The sequence below is a fragment of the Narcine bancroftii genome, chromosome 8 (genome assembly GCF_036971445.1).
Source record: "Narcine bancroftii isolate sNarBan1 chromosome 8, sNarBan1.hap1, whole genome shotgun sequence".
NCBI lineage: Eukaryota > Metazoa > Chordata > Chondrichthyes > Torpediniformes > Narcinidae > Narcine > Narcine bancroftii.
Genome location: NC_091476.1, coordinates 88410391 through 88430125, shown reverse-complemented (window position 1 = coordinate 88430125; position 19735 = coordinate 88410391). Strand labels below are relative to the sequence as shown.

At 44.9% G+C, this 19735-nt stretch overlaps 1 protein-coding gene across 1 annotated transcript in view; it reads right to left on the bottom strand.

Moving 5' to 3' along the window:
- Positions 1-19735, bottom strand: part of kirrel3a (kirre like nephrin family adhesion molecule 3a) — a 218538-nt gene that overhangs the window by 103712 nt on the left and 95091 nt on the right. The window contains exon 4 of the mRNA XM_069896281.1: positions 12977-13127. Coding sequence (XP_069752382.1) covers positions 12977-13127 — 151 coding nt within the window. The remainder of the gene's footprint in view (positions 1-12976; positions 13128-19735) is intronic.

Here is a 19735-nt window from a genome sequence, read left to right as displayed (position 1 = left end):
GATTGAATTTTTTGAAGAGGTGACTAGGAATGTGGATGAGGGTAGCGCAGTGGATGTTGTCTATATGGACTTCAGTAAGGCCTTCGATAAGGTACCACATGGAAGGTTAGTTAGGAAGGTGCAGTCTTTAGGTATAAATTTTAAGATAGTCAAATGGGTTGAACATTGGCTGAAAGGGAGAGGCCAGAGAGTGGTAGTGGATAATTGTCTGTCAGGTTGGAGGCCGGTGACCAGTGGTGTGCCTCAAGGATCTGTATTGGGCTCATTGTTGTTCGTTATATACATTAATGATCTAGATGATGGGGTGGTAAATTGGATTAGTAAATATGCAGACGATACTAAGATAGGTGGAATAGTGGATAATGAAGAAGGTTTTCAAGGATTGCAGAGGGATTTGGGCTGCTTAGAAAAGTGGGCTGAAAAATGGCAGATGGAATTTAATGCTCATAAGTGTGAGGTGCTTCATTTTGGTAAGAAGAATCAGAACAGGACATACGTGGTAAATGGGAGAGCATTGATGAATACAGAAGAGGAGAAAGATTTAGGAGTAACGGTACATCGTTCCCTGAAGGTAGAAACTCACGTGAATAGGGTGGTGAAGAAGGCTTTTAGTATGCTGGCCTTTATCAATCATTGCATGGAATATAGGAGTTGGGAGGTGATGTTGAGATTGTATAAGACGTTGGTGCGGCCTAATTTGGAGTTCTGTGTGCAGTTCTAGTCGCCTAATTATAGGAAGGATATAAACAGAGTGGAGAGAGTGCAGAGAAGGTTTACCAGAATGTTACCTGGGTTTAAGCATCTAGAGTATAGGGAGAGATTGGACAGATTAGGTCTTTATTCTTTGGAGCGTAGAAGGTTGAGAGGGGATTTGATAGAAGTATTTAAGATTATGAAAGGGATAGACAGAGTGGATGTGGATAGACTATTTCCGTTAAGAGGAGGAAAGATTAAAACAAGAGGACATGAGTTAAGAATTAAGGGGCAGAGGTTTAGAGGTAACATGAGGAGGAACTTCTTTACTCAGAGAGTGGTAGCCGTGTGGAATGAGCTTCCGGGAGAAATAGTGGCGGCGGAGTCAATTGTATTATTTAAGAAAAGGTTGGACAGGTATATGGATGAGAAGAAGATGGAGGGTTATGGGCATTGTGCAGGGAGGTGGGACTAGAGAGGGGTGTTTGGTTCGGTGCGGACTAGAAGGGCCTAATGGCCTGTTTCCGTGCTGTAAATTGTAATGTTATATGTTAACACTGTATATTTTTGAAGAGTGGGAGGAAACCAGAAGGGCCAGAGAAAACCTCCTTACAGACATCGGTGGATTCGAACCCAGGTCGCTGGTGCAGTAATAGCATCACGCTAACTACTCCGCTAATCATGCTAACCTTGCAGTATTGACAGAGCAGAGAAGACCCTCCAGTAGCACACACTGGGAGAACTCCAATGGTCCCAGAGATGTGTTTTGTATAAACCGAGATAATGAAATCCTGAGATCTTTGGACTGAATAAATCTCTCCAAAGCACATTGTACATGTGAATAGACATTGTAAAACACCCCCATTGAGGACCAAAGAGATGGTAGATGACACAGACATGGAAGGTAAAGATTTGGTGCTGTTGGGTGGGACATCGACATGGGTAACATACATTATGAGTATAAGGTACCACTAATTCTGAGTTCAGGCAGAAATGTGATGAATTATAAAAGCATGGAGTCATAGAGCCATAGAGCATGGAAACAGGCCCTTCATCCCGACAAGGCCATGCTAACCATCATTGTGAGACAGATGTGTGAGTACCAGGGCCAGCATAGCAGATACCGCAACGTTTCTACAGTTAGTGACCTGGGTTTGAGTCCACCGTGCAAGGAGTTTGTATGTTCTCCCTATGTCTGTGTGGGTTTTCTCCGGATGCTCCAGTTTCCCTCCATCCATCAAAAGGGGGATTACAGGTTAATTGGTATATCTGGGCAGCATGGGCTAGAATGGCCTGATACCATGCCGTATGTCTAAATTTAAATTAAAAAAAGGTTCTAATCTCTGAGTCATTGGAGCAGGTTATTGAGGAAGATCCCAGATCTCTAAGGCCATAAAGCATACGAATAGAAAGAGGCTATTCAACCCATCAAGACTGAGTAGAATGGATCCATTTTTCCACTCGGCCTCCTCCCCATAACCTTTGACACCCTGGCTATTCAAGAACCTACCAATCTCTGACGTAAAATACACCCAATGACCAGGCCCTCACAACCACCTGCAGCACTAAGATCCATAGATTTACCATTACCTGGCTGAAGGAACTCCAACACATCTCTGTGCTCAGCAGACATTCTTCAATCCTGAAGTTGTGCCTTCTTGTCCTAGATTCTCTCAGCATGGGAAGAATCATTTCTACATCTTCTCTGTCCATGCCTTTCAACGTTCAAAATGTTTCAATGGAATCCCCCCCCCTCGTTCTCCTAAATTCCAACAAATAGAGTCCCAGAGCTGTCAAATGCTTCTGATAATGATAACCCTTCCATTCCTGGAATCATCCTGGTGAACCCTCTCCAGTGCCTGCACAGCCTTTATTCATTGAGGAGCCTAAAACCGTTCACAATACTCCAAATGAGGTCTCTCCAGTGCCTTATGAAACCCAAACATCACATTCCTGCTCTTATATTCTATTCCTCTCGTAATGAATGCCAGCATTACCTTTGCCTTCTTCACTCATCCTACAAGTTTACCTTCAAGCTATCCTGCACGAAGACTCCCAGGTGTCTTTACATCTGGGTATTTTCAGTTTTCTCCCATTTGAAAAAAAAATAGTTTTCTCATTTATTTTTTCAACCAAAGTACATGACTGTACACTTTCCAACAATATATTTCATTTTCCACTTCGCAGCCCATTATCCCAATCTGTCTAAGTCCTTCTGCAGCCTTCGAGTTTCCTCGAAGCTGCCTACTCCTCCAGTACCTGGCAGGGCACTGAAAATCTGTGCCAACCAATTAACTGGAGCGTTCATGGATATTTTCAATCACTCATTACTGTAGTCGAAGGTTCCCATTTACTTCAAAATGGCATCTAGCATACTGGAGCCCAAGAAGAGTAGAGTGATATGACTCAATGATTATTGTCCAGTAGCTCTCACATCTACTCTGATTAAATACTTTGAGAGTTTTGTCATGGCCAGAATGATCTCATACCAAAGTAAAGATCTTGATCCACTGCAATTATCTGTCACAAGCGCTCCACAGCAGATGCAAAATCACTGGCTCTCCATTCAGCTCTGGATCACATAGATAACAGCACATCAGGCTACTTTTCATCAACTACAGCTCAGCTTTCAACACCATCATCCCCTCAGTACTGGTCAGCGAGCTTCAAACCTGAATCTCTGCATCTCCCTTTGGAACTGGATCCTTGACGTCCTCATAGTCGGTACGAATCAGAAACCACACCTCTCCTCACTGACGATCAACACAGGTGCACCTCAAGGATGTGTGCTTAGTCCACTGTTCTACATGCTACACACTCATGACTGTGGTACATGAAGGGATTTAATTGATTATTGTGGATCTGCCGGGCCAGAGGGTTTGTTTCTGTACTGTATCTCGTGATGATTTCTATGGTGCTTGGATGGAACCACTCAACCTGTTATCAGGCCATGCCTCCAGGTGAGAAATGGACTGGGCTGCAAAGAAAAGATTAAACAGATTCCTTCCTCACATCTGGGAGTGAATAGCATCTTCTGCAATGCGAGAGCACATATCTGGTAACCTGGAATGAGCAAGGGCATCAGAGACGATGGGCAGAAATGTGAGGTTTAATGATCCCCATTCCTTTAATGAACCAGGGAGAGACCTGGGCCAAAGTCAGCCCTGGACCTGTCCCAAATCTTGGGCAAACTCTATCCAGAGACTTGGGACTAATTTCGAAGTATGGGATAGATGTGCTAGCTCATTGATGGTCATCTTCATAGAGTTATTGAGTTGCACAGTATAGAAAAAGCCTTTTGGCTCAACTTATCAATGCCAATCACATTGACCTTCTGGAAAAGTTTAGAGGGATATGACCCAGATGTATTTTTTGGCATTTGGCCCATATCTCTCTGAACAAGTGGTTCTCAACCTTTTTATTTCCACTCACCTACCACCTTAAGTAATCCCTTACTAATCACAGAGCATCTATGGCATAGGTGATCTGTGGTTAGTAAGAGATTACTCAAGGTGGTAGGTGAGTGGAAAGAAAAAAGGTTGAGCACTATTGCTCTTTCCTAAACGTGAACCTATCTAAAGGTTTTTTTAACATTTGTGCTTGTACCCACCTGTATAGGTTTCTCTGAATGATCATTCCATGTGTGCACAACTCTCTGAGTGAAAAGGTTTCCCCTATGGACCATTTTAAATGTTCCCCTCTTCATCTTAAACATGTCCTCTCATTTTGGACTTCCTTACCCTGGAAAGAAGACTATAATCATTCACCTTCTCCACATCCTCATCATTTTTATAACTCTCCATAAGGTCACCACTCAGCCTTCTCTGCTCCAGGGAAAAAAAAATACCAGCCTACCCAGTCTCCCTTTATAACTCAAGGTATCCAGTCCCAGTAACATCATTTTGTGAACTTTTTCTAGCTAAATGTCATCTTTCTTATCACTGTGCAAAATAGAACTGCACATAATACTCAAAGTGGGGTCTCATTAGCACCGTATACAGCTGTCACATGATGTCCTCTGCACAATGTCCTGACTTATGAAGCCAAGCATATCAAATGTCTTCTTCACCTCCCCTGAGTTGTAATTTTCAGGGAACAATGTACTTGTACCCTAAGGTTTCTTTGCTCTAGGGCACTGCTGTTTACTGTGTAAGGTTTGTCCTGATTTAGTTTCCCAAAATGCAACATCTTGCACTTGGCAGGTAAAATGCTATTTCCCATTCCTTGTCCCACGTTCCCCATTGATCCAGGTTCTATTGTAGGTCCCATCTTATTCACTGTCCATAATACCACCGATTTTAGTATGGAGACCAGATTTCTATGGGCTGAGTCCTGGTAACTAGTGGTAATGGTTCTTCAAGGGTTTTATTACAAGATGCATCACATAAGCTGGGCAGTTATTGGGGATAATCGTTTATTCCTTGTCTTTTATTGTTAAAGAGTGTAATGTGTGTGTCCAATATAACATTAATTGTTACATTTATTGGTGGTGGAGACAGGTCAGTGTGGCAATGGGGCATGGACCCAGATTGGTTGGCCACTAGGAGATCCTTGTTTTTTTGCAGCGGATAGAGCCAAGGTGCTCAACAAAGCGATCTCCTTTGCCTGCATCCAGTCTCGCTGATGCAGAGGAGGCCACATCGAGAGCACCAGATGCAGTAGATGATCCCTGCAGATTCAGAAGTGAGTGTCGCTTCACTTGGAAGGACTGTTTGGGGCTCTGAATTGAGGTGAGGGAGGAGGTGTTGATGCACTTCTTGCAATCACAGGGGGCCATGAGTGAGAAGTGATTAGTGGATGAGAGAGTCATAGAGGGAGCAATCCCTACGGAAAGTGGAGAGAGGAGGGGAAGATATATCTGGTGGTGGGATCATGGAAGTAGTGGAAATTGCAGAAAAAGATATATTTGATGCGGAGACTAGTGGTGGCAAGTGAGCACAAGTGGAACCCTGCCTTTGTTGTATCGGGGTGGGGGGGTGAGTGAATAGAGATGAGGGTGAGGACTGAGTTAATGGCAGTAGAGGGGAAGTCACATTTTCTGAAAAAGGAGGGCAACTCAGTTGCCCTGGAATGGAAGGCCTCATCCTGGAAGCTGATGTGGTGGACTTCTTAACAATCATTGCTTTCTGAGGGCTCTACTACTTCAAGGATTGATTATGTCACTAACAGCTCCCTGCTGTTACGTGGAGAGTTCCAGAATGTGTCACAGGATGAAATGCAGCTTCACAAAGAATCTTTGCTGTCAGCTTGAACGGATGATGATTTACAAAGTCTTCCAGATGCTGAGATGGAGGAGCTGGTCATGTTTTTAAAAAGACCACAGGGTTATGGGGTGAAACTTCATCACAACATCTTGCAGAGAGACGCTGATAGGGAGCAATCCGAAAAATGGCATGAGAATTTGAAAAGCTCAGAGTTGCCAGAAGGTTCCCAGCGACCAGTGAGCGGAGACCATGGCCAGCAACAAATCCCAATTGTTGTAAATTACCCCAAATCTCCAATTCCCACCTAATATCAGATGGACATTCTGTGCTGGTATTTTGGGAACGAGTTGGCACAATTTGGGGGGAAATCTCAAAAATACTTCACCCCTAAATGCTGCTTTTCCCCAAAATATTAGACCTGATGCAGGTTGTGAGGCCTGCTTTTCCATTTGATTATTCAGGCATTCTGAGTACGTTCAAAGAAAAGTTGGAGTAAAGACAAAATCGACTCTGACAATTGCTTGTGTACACTCGAAGATGGCAAAATAAAATGGAATTAAGTTTAAAATAAAATAAAACGATAGCATGCTGTGAATTCAAGGATTTTTAGTGTAATTAAAAGTTACAATTGGACCAGTGGCTGATTTGCAATCATTCAAACTCTTCTAAAAAAAAACTTTGTTTTGAACAGTTCTGGTTAAGGACTACTCTTGTCTCATAAAATGGCAATCAAAATGCATGGCACCAATATGGAACAGTAACTAAAACTGATTTGGCACTGAGCTTTGTAAAGCCAGGGTAATTAGCATGGCAGACTGGTTTGCTAGTGTCAAAATACAGTTAGAGCAAGCAGAGGGAGTTGTGAAAGAACAGTTCAAGTATCTGGTGGGGGGGGGGGGGGGTGAGAGAAAGGTAATAGGGCTTCAAGTTGGCTGCCTGCTCCATCTCACTTGAACATCAGCCAAGAGGATCAGTGTGTACAATCTGTGTTCTGGGGGTAATTAGAGAAAAGGATGGTTTGACTGGTGAAAACCTGGGTGAGAGGACAGAAAGCTTAAAGCAAACTTCTTCAACCTTTTTCTTTCCACTCACATCCCACTTTAAGTAATCCCTATGGCATCGGTGCTCTGTAATTAGTAAAGGGTTGCTTAAGGTGGCCTGTGAGTGGGAAGGGAAGGTTGAGAATCACTGTTCTAGACCCAATTGTTATTGAAATATTTTGCTTGAGAAAAATTGCCATTGACCCATTTCCTTTGAGGTTATGAAACTGTGCACTGATCAAGTGAATTAGGGATAATTAAAACCTTTTTCTTTCCATCCACATTCCATCTTAAACAATCCCTTACTGATCACAGAATACCAATGGCATAGGGAATACTTTGCGAGTGGAAAGAAAATGGTTGAAAACCATTGGCTCAAAGTGACAACAGAACCTCAGTGCTCTGAGTAATTTGCATATACAATGTCCTCAAGTAGCAACACTCAAAGAGCTGGATAAATTCAGTAGGTCAGGCAGGTTCCATGGAAGGCAAAAGGTAGTCCATGTTTTGGGCCAAGACCCTAGATCCTGGTGAATGTTTTTCTGCAGTCTGCCAATTGCCCTCCACAAATATGGCTGACCTACCGAGTGTTCTAGTTTGTTGCACTCTCTCTGTTGACCTCAAGGAGCCATTGGGATTTCTCATTGTGTTGGTGCAACACCACCATGTAAATCAACAATCACTTATGTGGGAACTTTTATACGGTGAAAAGAAACATTTCCTTCACAATTATCTGGACAGTTACCATTGTACATACAGCATGGTAACAGGCTGTTTCGGTGCATGAGTCCGTGCCACTCAATTAATCAAAACATTTTGAATGGTGGGAGGAAACCGGAGCCCCCAGCGAAAACTCATGCAGACACAGAGAGAATGTACAAACTTCTTACAAACAGTGCGGGATTTGAACCCCGGCCCCGATCACCAGTGCTGTAAAAGGCATTGCGCTAACCGCTACGCCAACTGTGGTGCCCCAATGCTATTACAGCGCCAGTGACCAGGGCACTGCTGCCTACAAGGAGTTTCGACATTCTCCCCATGTCTGCATGGGTTTCCTCTGGGCGCTCTGGTTTTCTCCCACCCTTGAAAAAGACACAGGGTTTGCAGGTTAATTGGTGCCTTTGGATGGCACAGGCCGAAAGGGCCTGTTACCGTGCTGTGTGTCTAAAATGAAAACAAAAATGAGGAGCAATGCGTTCGTTCACATTTAACAGGAGTGTTTTTAAGGTTTGGAAAGGTTAGGAATGCTTACAGGATTGTGGTTGATGTTCTGAGCTCAGGACTGGGAGTAAAATTCGTGCAGAGTGCAATGCATCAAGCTGGCACGAGAAGGTGAAGGAAGTTCCTTTTACATCAACCAGGGTGTTAATGCCAGAGGGAGGATTGAAGAAGGGATGGTGTTCAGCCCTGTGTTATTACAGCTGGTCTGTCTTAGCCTAGTCCTGAAATGGAATAATTGATGGCATACTGGATGGTCTATTGGATTATTGAACAAGGATGGAAGGGATAATCTGACTCATCTCATAGGATTAAACAAGGAATCTGCAGATGCTGGAGAATTGGAGAAGGCAACAAAAGAGCTGGTGCAATTCAGCAGGCCAGGCTGCATACATGGAAAGCGATAGGCCATTGACTTTTTGAGCTTTGGCCCTGCAGCAGGAATGCTAGAATTTGGGCAATCGACTGAAAGCTCCTCCGTCCTTATTGCAGAATCAAAGGTGCTCTATCAATGGTTGGGTATCAGGTCCCCAGAATGGTATTCTGTTAATAACTGCAGGCAAGTACCTCCTCAAGTCTATGAAAGAAGAGGATGGTGTTGGACAAGTAGGGCTGATTGTGGAGGGAACTTTTTATTTCATCTCTATTCAGCATGTGAGAGATTTGAAGTGGGTTTCATTCAACATGGTAAATGGCTTTTGATGCCATTGTATACATCATTCTGTCGTGAGATTGAGATGTGATATTCCACGTCCAAAACTCCTGGAATATCTATGGAAATTAGTTGAGCAAACACTAAATTATTAATGCTCCCAAATACACGATAATGAAAATTAAGGAGGAGGGTGCTCAAACGGGAGATGCCTCATGGTGAGGGGGCATCCGCCTGAACCCTTGCTCAGGTTGGAGTCCTCCATCTTATCCTGGTGCTGGCTGCCGCTCCTTACCTTGTGAGCTGTTCACTCTGGTCCATCTCTAATGTTGAAAACAGACAAAATCTTGCCTGGAGTTGCGAGGGACAATCTAACCTGGGCCCATGGAAGGCTTGGGCTCAGAAAGAAAGGGGTGACTAGTGTCCTGGTATCGGAAATGATAGTGGAAATATTGTGCACTTTCATATGGGGTGTGAGGTAGCTTGAAATTTGACCCTGACCTTTTAAATTTATTTTTTACTTTTACAACATAGCAGCAGCTAATTCTTGACAGAGAAACCCACGCCACCAATTCCACCAACTCTGTACATTTTTGGAGCAGCCAGGAAAAACCATGTAGGTCAATGGGAGAATGTACAAACTCCCTCCAGAGAGCGGCAGATTCGAACCCGGGTCACTTGCACTGTAATAGCACTGTGCTTAACACTACTTCAGGCCATAGAAGTTATATCAATCTTCGGTTATGGCGGGAGGAAGCCTCTGCTGTTCATGAACTCAGGTTAATGACTCATCGTGTGGATGGAAAGCTGGAGAAGGTAGCCAAGCCTCAAACAGGTCAAAGGCATCAAGGTTTGAGGAGACAATGTTAGCCACACCCCAGATATCCAGGTTTGCCTGCAGCTTAGTAGAGTCCTCAAATGGACCTCTACAGGTACCAACCAAGGTAAAAGCAAACAGCAGTTCCAAACCTAAAACAGATGCTGTGGAAAGAGAAGCTTTGCCTAGTTCTGATGAAAGTAAATCACAATATTTTGTAGACATCGTGATCGAAGTTAAAAAAAAAAGAAGCACAGTGCTGGAGAAGCTTAGCAGGTCAAACAGTGTCCTTTAGGTAGCAAAGGTAAAGATACATAACCAACATTTCGGGCTTGAGCCCTTCATCAGAGTATGAAAAAATGCTGGCAACTGAGAATTCCACGCGTTCACTACTCTCTGAGAGAAGCAATTCTTCCTCATCTCCATCCTGAATCTACTCTCCCAAATCTGGAGGTGATGTCTCCTGGTTCTAGTGTCATCTAGTAGTAGAAACAACTTTCCTTCTCTATCTTTTCGATACTTTGCATAGCTTTATCTGTTTTTATGAGGGTTAGGGTCTCCTGAATTTCAATGTGCACCGTTGGTGTAGGGCAGCAAAATCTCTGGTGAGACCACACTTATAGATTTGTGTTCAGTTCTGGTCACCTCATTAATGGAAAAATGTGGAAGCTATGGAAAGGGTGCAGAGGAAATTTACCAGGATGTTGCCTAGATTGGGAAAAAAGTCTTATGAGGCGAGGTCAGCAGAGCTGTGAATTTTCTCTTTGGAGCGTAGAAGGATGAGAGGAAACTTAATAGAGGTCTACAAGATTCTGAGAGGCATAGATTAGGGGACCAGATGGGGACCACTCTCTTAAGTTATCTATGTCTCTGCAGTGCCTCCACAATGTCTGCACAATTTGCTTTCTCAATCATTTCGGTGTAATCAGCAAATATATTTGCTACAGTCTCTTCCAAATTGTTAATGTAAATTGTGAAAAGTTGAGGTCCCACTCCTGACCCATGTGGCACTACCGAACGCCAACCAAAGAAACACCCATTTATCCCAACCCTCCTCCTTCTATTGGTTAACCAATCCTCCATCCATGCTGAGACATTTCTACCAACCATGCATCTTTACCTTGTGAATAAATCTTTCATTCAGCACCCATCTGGTGGACGGCCAGCACCTGTTTCCAGGGCAGGAATGGCAAACTCCAGAGTATATTTGTACAAAGTGAAAGGAGGGAAGTTTAGGGGAGACATTAGGGGTAGGTTTCTTTACACAAAGAGTTGTGGGTGCCTGGAATGCCTTGTCGGGGATGGTGGTGGAGGCTGGAATGTTAGGGGCATTTAAGAGGTTCATGAAAGGAAGAAAAATAGAGGGTTACAGGGTGGGAAGGGTTAAGTTATTTTTATAAAGAATATACAGGTTGGGACAAAATCGAGGGCTGAAGGGCCTGTTCTGTGCTGCAGTGTTCTATGTTAATGTGATGGTTAGCACAACGATATTAGAGTGCCAGTGACCCGGGTTCAAATCCGGAGGTGTCTGTAAGGAGTTTGTATGTTCCTCCAGTGAACCACGTGGGTTTTCCCCAGGTGCTCCAGTTTCCTTCCATATTCCAAAGTCGCACAGGGTTAGTAGGTTAATTGGTCACAAGTGTGTATTTGGGTGGCATGAGCTTGTGGGCTAGAAGAACCTGTTACTGTGCTGTATCTCTAAATTTAAAACAAATTAAAATATAATGTTATATAGTCCCGGGCAACTCAATCTCTCCTCATAATCTAACCCACTCAGCTCTGGAATCAACCCAGTGAACCTCCTCAAATGTATAGCACTAACACGATAATCTGATTCCCTACTTCACACTGATCATTGGAGCATGGACGCTCAAAGTTACATTCCCCTTAAGAAAATTACTTATAGTCTTAGGAATAAATATAGTTTGTTCGTTGAAATTTGGCAACCTTATTTAGAATAATTAAATGCCAGATTGTATAATTTATTTTGATATTTGTCAGTTAGTATACTCATTAGAAATGTAATACTTTTAAAATGATGTGGCTCTGAGATGTCAAATCTTTTTCCTGCTATTTTTTCTTTTCTATTTTCTTTCTTTTTTTTATCTCCCTCTATTCACTGCTGTCTTCCCTTTTCATCTGTCCTCTTTTCTTTTGAATCTGGGGAGGGGGCATTGGGAGAAGAGGGGCTCTCCTTTCCTTTATATGTTTTTCAGACCTTATGAATGTTTTTCTATGACTTTATATTCAATGTATTAATCATTATATTGAGTCCTATATTCTGTATTTTCTTAAAACTTAAATAAAATATTTTTTAAAAAACCCAGTCAACCTCCTCTGCAATGCCTCCAAAGCCAGAATATCCTTCTTCATTAAGGGGAGCAGAACCACATGCAGTCTCACCAGTACCCTGGACAGTTACAACAGTCTGCCTGCTCGTATGTTCAATCCCTCTAGCAAAGAAGGCAGGCCAACATCCCACTTGCCTTCTTGATTATCTGTTGAACCTCCAAACTAAACTTTTGTGATTCACGCAGGAGCATTCCCAAGTTCGCCTGCACAACAGCATGCTGTGATCTTTTGCCACTTAAATATGAATCTGATCCCTTTTTCCCTTCCAAACTGAATGACCTTGCATTTACTAAAATTGCACTCCATCTTGCCCACTCTCTTAAGCTATCTATGTCTCTGCAGTACCTCCACAATGTCTGCACAATTTGCCTTCTCAATCATTTCGCTGTAATCAGCAAACATATTTGCTACAGTCTCTTCCAAATTGTTAATGTAAATTGTGAAAAGTTGAGGTCCCACTCCTGACCCATGTGGCACGACCGAACGCCAACCAAAGAAACACCCATTTATCCCAACCCTCCTCCTTCTATTGGTTAACCAATTCTCCATCCATGCTGAGACAATTCTACCAACCATGCATCTTTACCTTGTGAATAAATCTTTCATTCAGGACCCATCTGGTCCCCTAATCTATTGCACTCATTGTATCCTAAAGAACTCCAGTAAATTTGTCAAATATGACCTGCCCTTCCTGAATCCGTGTTGCATCTGGCTGACGGAACAATTTCTCTCCAGACAACTTGGTATTGCTTCATTAATGATAGCTTCAAGCATTTTCTGCACTATGTCAGATGTTAACATCGTGCTGCATTTAACCAACTGTGGGAGAAATCTCATTCTTTATGCTTACTGTTGCGAACCAATAACCCCAGTAAGTTTCAGACTTTGCATCTGGTGCAGTGCCCAAGATCACAAACAGTACACAGAAATGTACAGAGAAAGGGAGATAAAAGATAAAGGCAAATTGAATGGGAGAATGGGAGTCGAAGAGGTGACTTACGTTGGATATCGATGGTGACGGCGGCCTCCCTCCCCTCTGGGATTGCTGCGTTCTTTGCTCGACAAATGATGCGCTGGCCATTTTCAATTTCGCTTGGTGGAATGTGTAGGTTGCTGACAATGCTCTCTCGTTTCCCATCCTTCAGGAGCCTCTGTGGGAACAAGTGACTTCAGGGTTAGTTGTGGCTCTGTCGGAATGCCCATCGTCAGAAAGAAGAAGAAAAGATCTGGAAATGGAACAGGTGGTGGAAGTTGTTCATTTTCAAAGAAACCTTGAGTAAAAGCAAAACTAATAGGTAATCTAATTACAAAGAACGAAATTCAGCTTCTTGACTTTCCAGATTTTCAGTGTACATTATATTCAGTGAAGATCTGAAACATATTGTGGTTATGCCCTGCTTGGAAAAGTAAATTAACGGGACCTGTATGTTAACAATAAAGCACAAGATGCTTTATTGAAGCACTAATTCCCAGCTGAACTTTGGTTTTGGGGTACTAAAATGCATCATACAAACTGGATCATAAAAACTACCCAATGATGTATATATCAAGGTTCAAGTTTCCTTTTACTGAAATGTAATATTGTGGAGGCGCACATCTCTGTAAGCAAACCGACCCCGTTTGTACCGCCATGCTGGCGGGGCAGCTGCAGAAGATGGAACCGTCAGGGCTTACTCACTGCCTCATGGCTTAAACCACTGCTCATGCCCTGATGTCACTGCTGCGTGGGGCGGAACTCCCGTTGGCCTTAAAGGGGCACGCGTAAAATTCAAATAAACAGTTCTACTTGAAACCCCACTGAGTCTAGTGGTGTTTTCTGTGTGTAGCAGCCGCTACATTGGTGACCCCAACGTGCCCAGACAATATCTGGTCTCCAAGCATGGACTCTTCGGCAATCAGTGCCGTCTTGGTAAAGCTCCCTCCCTTCTGGACCCACCAACCCCGCACATGGTTCGGGCAGTCAGAGGCTCAGTTTTGACTCTGGCAGATCACCTCGTACTCCACCATCTTCTACCACATGGTGAGTGTCCTTGGTGAAGCAACGGCAGCCAGAGTGGATGACCTGATCCACGATCCTTCTGAGGAGGGCAAGTACATCACCCTCAAAACTCTCCTCCTCAGCACCTTCAGGCTCTCCTGTTGGCCATCCAGGCTGATGCACCTCGATGGCATGGAGGAAAGAGCCCCATCGCGTTGATGGATGAGATGTTTGCATTGGCAGAGGGTCACAAGCCCTGCCTAATGTTTGAGCAAGCCTTCCTCGAACAAATGCCAGAGGACATCCAGCTTCTGGTAGCGGATGAGGACTTCTCACATCCCAGGACAATGTGCTGTGGTGGACAAAGAAAGAGAACAAAGAAAGAAAGTGCCCGCCCTGCACCCAGCCAACCACAACCTGCACCCAGACAGAAGCTCGAGGAGCACCAGGCGACCTGGTGTTTCTATCACCAGCTCGCAAATCCTGCCAACCCTGCTCGTGCCAGGGAAACGACCGGGCCAGCTACCGCTGATGGCTGTGACGGCTGGCCACACAAACAGCCTCCTGCACGTGGTGGACAAAACCAATGGTCGGCATTTCCTGATGGACACCGGAGCGGAGTTGAGCATGCCACCCCCAACTGCCCTGAAGACCCACATGGGAGCTCAAGGCCCGACCCTGCGGGCAGCGAGCGGCACCGATATTAAGACCTTCGGCACACGGACTTTACAGGTACATCTCGGGCAAGAGAAATACCGTTGCAAGTTCCTACTAGCTACCGTGTGAACTGTATTGTTAGGGGCCGACTTCCTTCAGGCGCACAGCCTGCTGGTCGACTTGAAGGGCAAGAGGCTTGTGCATGCCCATACCTTCTAGACCCTTTGTCTCAAGCCATCCAAGGTGCACAGGCCTGGGATAGCAACCATCTGTACGCCCAAGGACGAGTACTCCCGTATCCCCGACGAGTTCCCCGCCATCTCATGGCCACAGTTCACTGCCTCCATATCACAACACGGCGCCCGCCACCACATCACCACACAGGGCCCTCCGCTCCACGCCAAGGCCAGACAACTGCCGCCCGAGAAGCTGCAGCTGGTGAAAGAGGAGTTCTCCTGCCTCCAAGAGCTCGGCATCTACTGGAAACTCCACTGAGCCTAGTGGTGTTTTCTCTGTGTAGCAGCTGCTACAATATTACATAAAAATATAATATAAATGATTAGGCTGTAAGGCAAACAAAGAGTTGCCATGAGCATTGCCTGGTGCCCATAACAATAGGAGAAAGAGAAGCAAAAGGAAGTCCTTTCAGAGACACTGAGGGTCCATGGATTCTGCAGCTGCACCAAGTCCAATTCAAACCAATGGCAGCCAGAGCTCCAGGTCCAAATCTCTGATACGATCAGGAAGCCTTCATCGCTCAAGGCCCTTCAGGAGCCCTTCTTGCCCTCATTACCCTCCCAGATCTGGGTATATTATGCATAATATACACTCGACTCATTGACACAGTATCAATTACTTATAGAGAAACTGACAGGCTTTTATTGGATTGAGGAGGGGGCTGTGGCACAGTTACGGGTCAGTGGGAGAAGCCTCATGCTGTCAGCAACAGGGCGTGTCCTAACACATCCAAACATCTAAACAGTGGTTTACCACATTCACCCCTCATTTTAGAAAGAGTGGGAGGAAACAAATTAAATGTTCTTACAAATGGAGTCTTTTGGGTGGTCTGGTCTGCCACTATCACCTTTGTCGTATTGGTGGTGGTGCAGGTGTTGAATCCTGGATGGTCTGGAACATCTGTATGTTGCTGTTGGTGTCAGCTTGGTGGATTTGTGGCGACCATCCATTGAGGATGGGGTAACATGCCATGGCCCTGGGGCATTGAGGATAGTGGTAGGTGAAGGGGGTGCAGAGTGGTCGGCAATGGTCTCAAGAGGGTGCCAGGTCCAAAAAGGAGACCGTGTCCTCATGCCCATCAGGGTACACCATGTAGGCGTATCAGGGGATGGCATGGAGGAGATGAAGCCTATCAACCAGTGGGCCAGACATGGCTTCTTGTGTGCTTCTGGAGTAGGACTGGCCCTGGGGACATCAGCCAAGACAGCAGCATGGTTCCTGAAGCAGACTTCCTGGGGAAGGAAAGCATCCTTTCATGTGGAGTAACATTGGTGGTGGTGCATAGGAGTGATCTGATTGAGTGGAGCACATCGTGGAGGACATCTTGCCAGCAGGAGACTGGAAGATATCCAGACCTCAGGGCTAGGAGGACAGACTTCCAGATGGTAACATTCTCCCTTTCCACCTGCCTGTTCCCTCAGGGGTTGCAGCTGGTGGTCCTGCTCATGGCGATGCCTCGGGCCAGCAGGTACTGGTGCAGCTCAACACTCATAAAAGAGGAGCCCAGTTGCTATGGATATAGCAGGAGTACCCAAACAGGATAAGAGATTGCGCAGGGTCTTGATGACTGTGGCAGTGGTCATGAACGAGCAGGGGATGGAAAACAGGAAATGTGAGTACTTGTTAATGATGTTGAGGAAGTATACATTGAGGTCAGAGGAGGAGGAGGGGCCCACGGGGCAGCCGCATTGTTGGCTGGGTAGGCATCCATGTTTTGGAGGGCCACCTCTGCTAGTTCGACTGCCTTGTGTAGGTTGAGCTTGCCCTGCTCCAACAGTCTCTGCTGGATCTTACGCCCGCGACATAGGCGTCGCTGATCAAGTCTTCTGTGTTCACCATGGCCGTCACGGCCTGGCAATCACAGGCCCATCCGAGAGCTCGCAGGGCCCGAAGGTACTAGGCACTCAATTCCCTGGGTCGCTGTTTTCTCGTAGCCAGGAGGTGCCAAATTTAGACCTCGTTTACTTTCCTCACTGGCTTTTCAGTAATTTGCATCGCCTCGGGTATAACTCGCCGTCTCTGATCATTGAATATACCCGGGGTCCAAACGATAGCAGAGGAGGTCTGCAGGAACACTTCAAAGCAACGCAGCCAGAGTTCAAAAGCTGTTGGATGCGTCCGGCGATTGTGGATCAAGGCCCAGCTTTTCTGGCTTCCGAATCTTCTCCATTATCAAAAACCGTTGTCAATAAAATTGATGCACCATCAATTAGTTCAAAGGCTAGAAGTTATAGAGAAATTTAGAGGCTTTTATTGACAACGTACTGGAGGCCCATCCGTGCTGGTGGACTGTCCTGGACTGAGGAGGAAACTCTGGCACAGTCGTCTTTATTCAGGGGTCAGTGGGAGGAGCCTCAGGCCCTAACACATCCAATCATATATACCACACCCACAACCTGATATTTACATCAACCCCAGGTCCAAATTCTTGAGTTCACTATTTGGTTCATTATTCCTGTGAAATGCTGAGGCAGTGCTGTACTATTTTAGATATGCAAGAACATCCAGCAATGCTGGGGTCTAGTGCAGTACACAAATGGACTGGAGAAACTCAGCAGGTCACACAATTAAGGAGGACAGCCAGCACCTTTTTTTCTGGGGTGTGGGGGGGGGAAGAGTAGTAGACACAAGAGGCAATCTGTACCAGCAGAGAGGAGGAACATTTAGAGGAGATGCCAGGGGTAAGTTTTCCTGCACAGAGTTGTGAATGCTAGATATGTTGCTAGGGTGGTGATGGAGGCTGGCACAATAGGGACATTTAAAAGACATTTACAAAGTATCTGTTCAGCTGCAGCAAGTAATAATGTCAGTGTATATGTACACTGTAGATGACAATAAAAATCATTATCATTTTATCAGGCGGCACAGTTGGCGTGGTGGTTAGGGCAACGCCCTCCCAGCGGCAGCGATTGGGACCTGTGTTCGAATTCCACGCTCTCTATAAGGAGATGGCAGGTTCTCCCCGTGTCTGCATGGGTTTTACCCAGGGGCTCCAGTTTCCTCTCACCGTTCAAAACATTCCGGGGGTGTAGGTTAATCGGGTGTAAATTTGGCGCCACAAACTCATGGGCCAAAATGGCCAGTTACTGTGCTGTATGTCTAAATTTTTTTTAACTGCCTTCTGTGCACTAACAACATTTGATTAGGGTCTTACAGGCAATGTATAAGAAGCCCAAGAATAAACTGCAGGCACTTTCTTTGGACTCCTGTGTATCAGTCTGCAAACTCTGCAGTGGGGTCTTTGAAGGTTACAGACCAAATGCTCCATCTTCAGTCTGCAGGACTGAACAATATTAATTTCTTGACCCAGCATCAATGGAGCAGATTATCCATTTCTTTGCTGCTTATGGGAGCATGCTATGTGTTGCTCGGTTGATGTTATTCCTTTATTACAGGAGGCAACACTTCAAGAAAAGTACTTTGTTGGCTTTGATGTGCTTTGGGATATCCGAGAGTTATGAAAGTCACTGTACAATGCTGGTCTTTTATTTGTCCTGATGTGTGCCCTGAGAAACCCTGTGATAATTCTGTCGCACACAAAATGGACAGAACGGTGGAGTGATGATGATTGTTCTGGCCATTCAGTGGAGCTTGAATCCCTGGGGGAAATTCCACCCAGATCGCCAGGTTACCTGTCTGCAAGCTTCCGTCTGCCTGACATCAACTTTCTCATCCCACAAGCCAGACAGTCATCCCACAAATCAGACAGAGAGAAAAAAAAACATCCAAGGGGTGTTTCTTCCCCAATCAATTCTCAGACTGCCCTCCGATCCATGTCTACCTCAGGCCTCTTGGCTGTTGGCCTATATTCCTTCCCCTTCCCCTTCTTATCTCCTCAACCCCACCTTTTTAATCAGGCCTGCATTTTGCTTATACCTTGATGAAGGTTTCAGGCTGGAAACATTGGCTCCGATGGACACTGTGGGACCAACTGTGTTTTTCCAGCACTTTTATGTATTTACTACAATCACATTGTCTTCATACCACAGCCACAGCATCTGCTGTTATGGAGTCTAGAGGACCCCAAAACCCTGCAGCAATAGGCATACACCACAACACAGGGTTACTTAAAACAAAAGTAATTTTTAATTATAATTGAACAAGAAAACAGAATTAGACTTTAACTTATTACTTAACCTACTTAACTAACCTACCTAACTACTCAATCTCACCCCTCTAACACTAAGTGCAGGTGTGTGTAATGTAAATTTAAGATTAGAAAAGTTCTTTGGATCACAGTCCAATCTCACTGGTTGCAGGCAATTCTTGTACTGTGCACAGAAGTTAGCATTAACAAAGTTCACCAGTCTTTGGTGCTTAACAGGCAAAAGGTTGCCACTCAGGAGGGTTCTTGCTGGTTTCAGAAATTCCTTTTCCAGGACATCCACAACTGATTCCTTCTCAATCAGTCTTGCTGACAAAACTTGCCCCCTTCAGGGTTCTCCAGATGATCCTCTTTATTTCAGGTCACCTTTCACACCGCCAGCCTTCACCTTCAACCAGGCAGCCTTCCAAAGTTTGCCAGCTTTGTCCTTCTGGAAATGATTTCTGTATCCTCTCTCTCTCTCTGTGTTTCACACCCTCCCTTTCTGAGAGCAAAACCATTCTCCTCTGCCTGCAAAGATCACATGCTCTCCCAGGCAAGCTGCTGTGGATACTTTGTTGCCTTCTGCAAAAAGCATTCTGCAAAAGTCCTGCAAATATTCTGTGTTTTGAAATGTGTATGTGAAAGCTGCTGTAACAATTCCTCCCAAACCACCTCTAAATACTCGGTCACACTCTAGACTTTCCTGTTTCACAGCATCCAAGGGGACACTTTTCATTCAAAGTTCTAATACTGAGCTGAACATAAGATTTATTATCCATCAGCTTCTTTCAGCACTCACT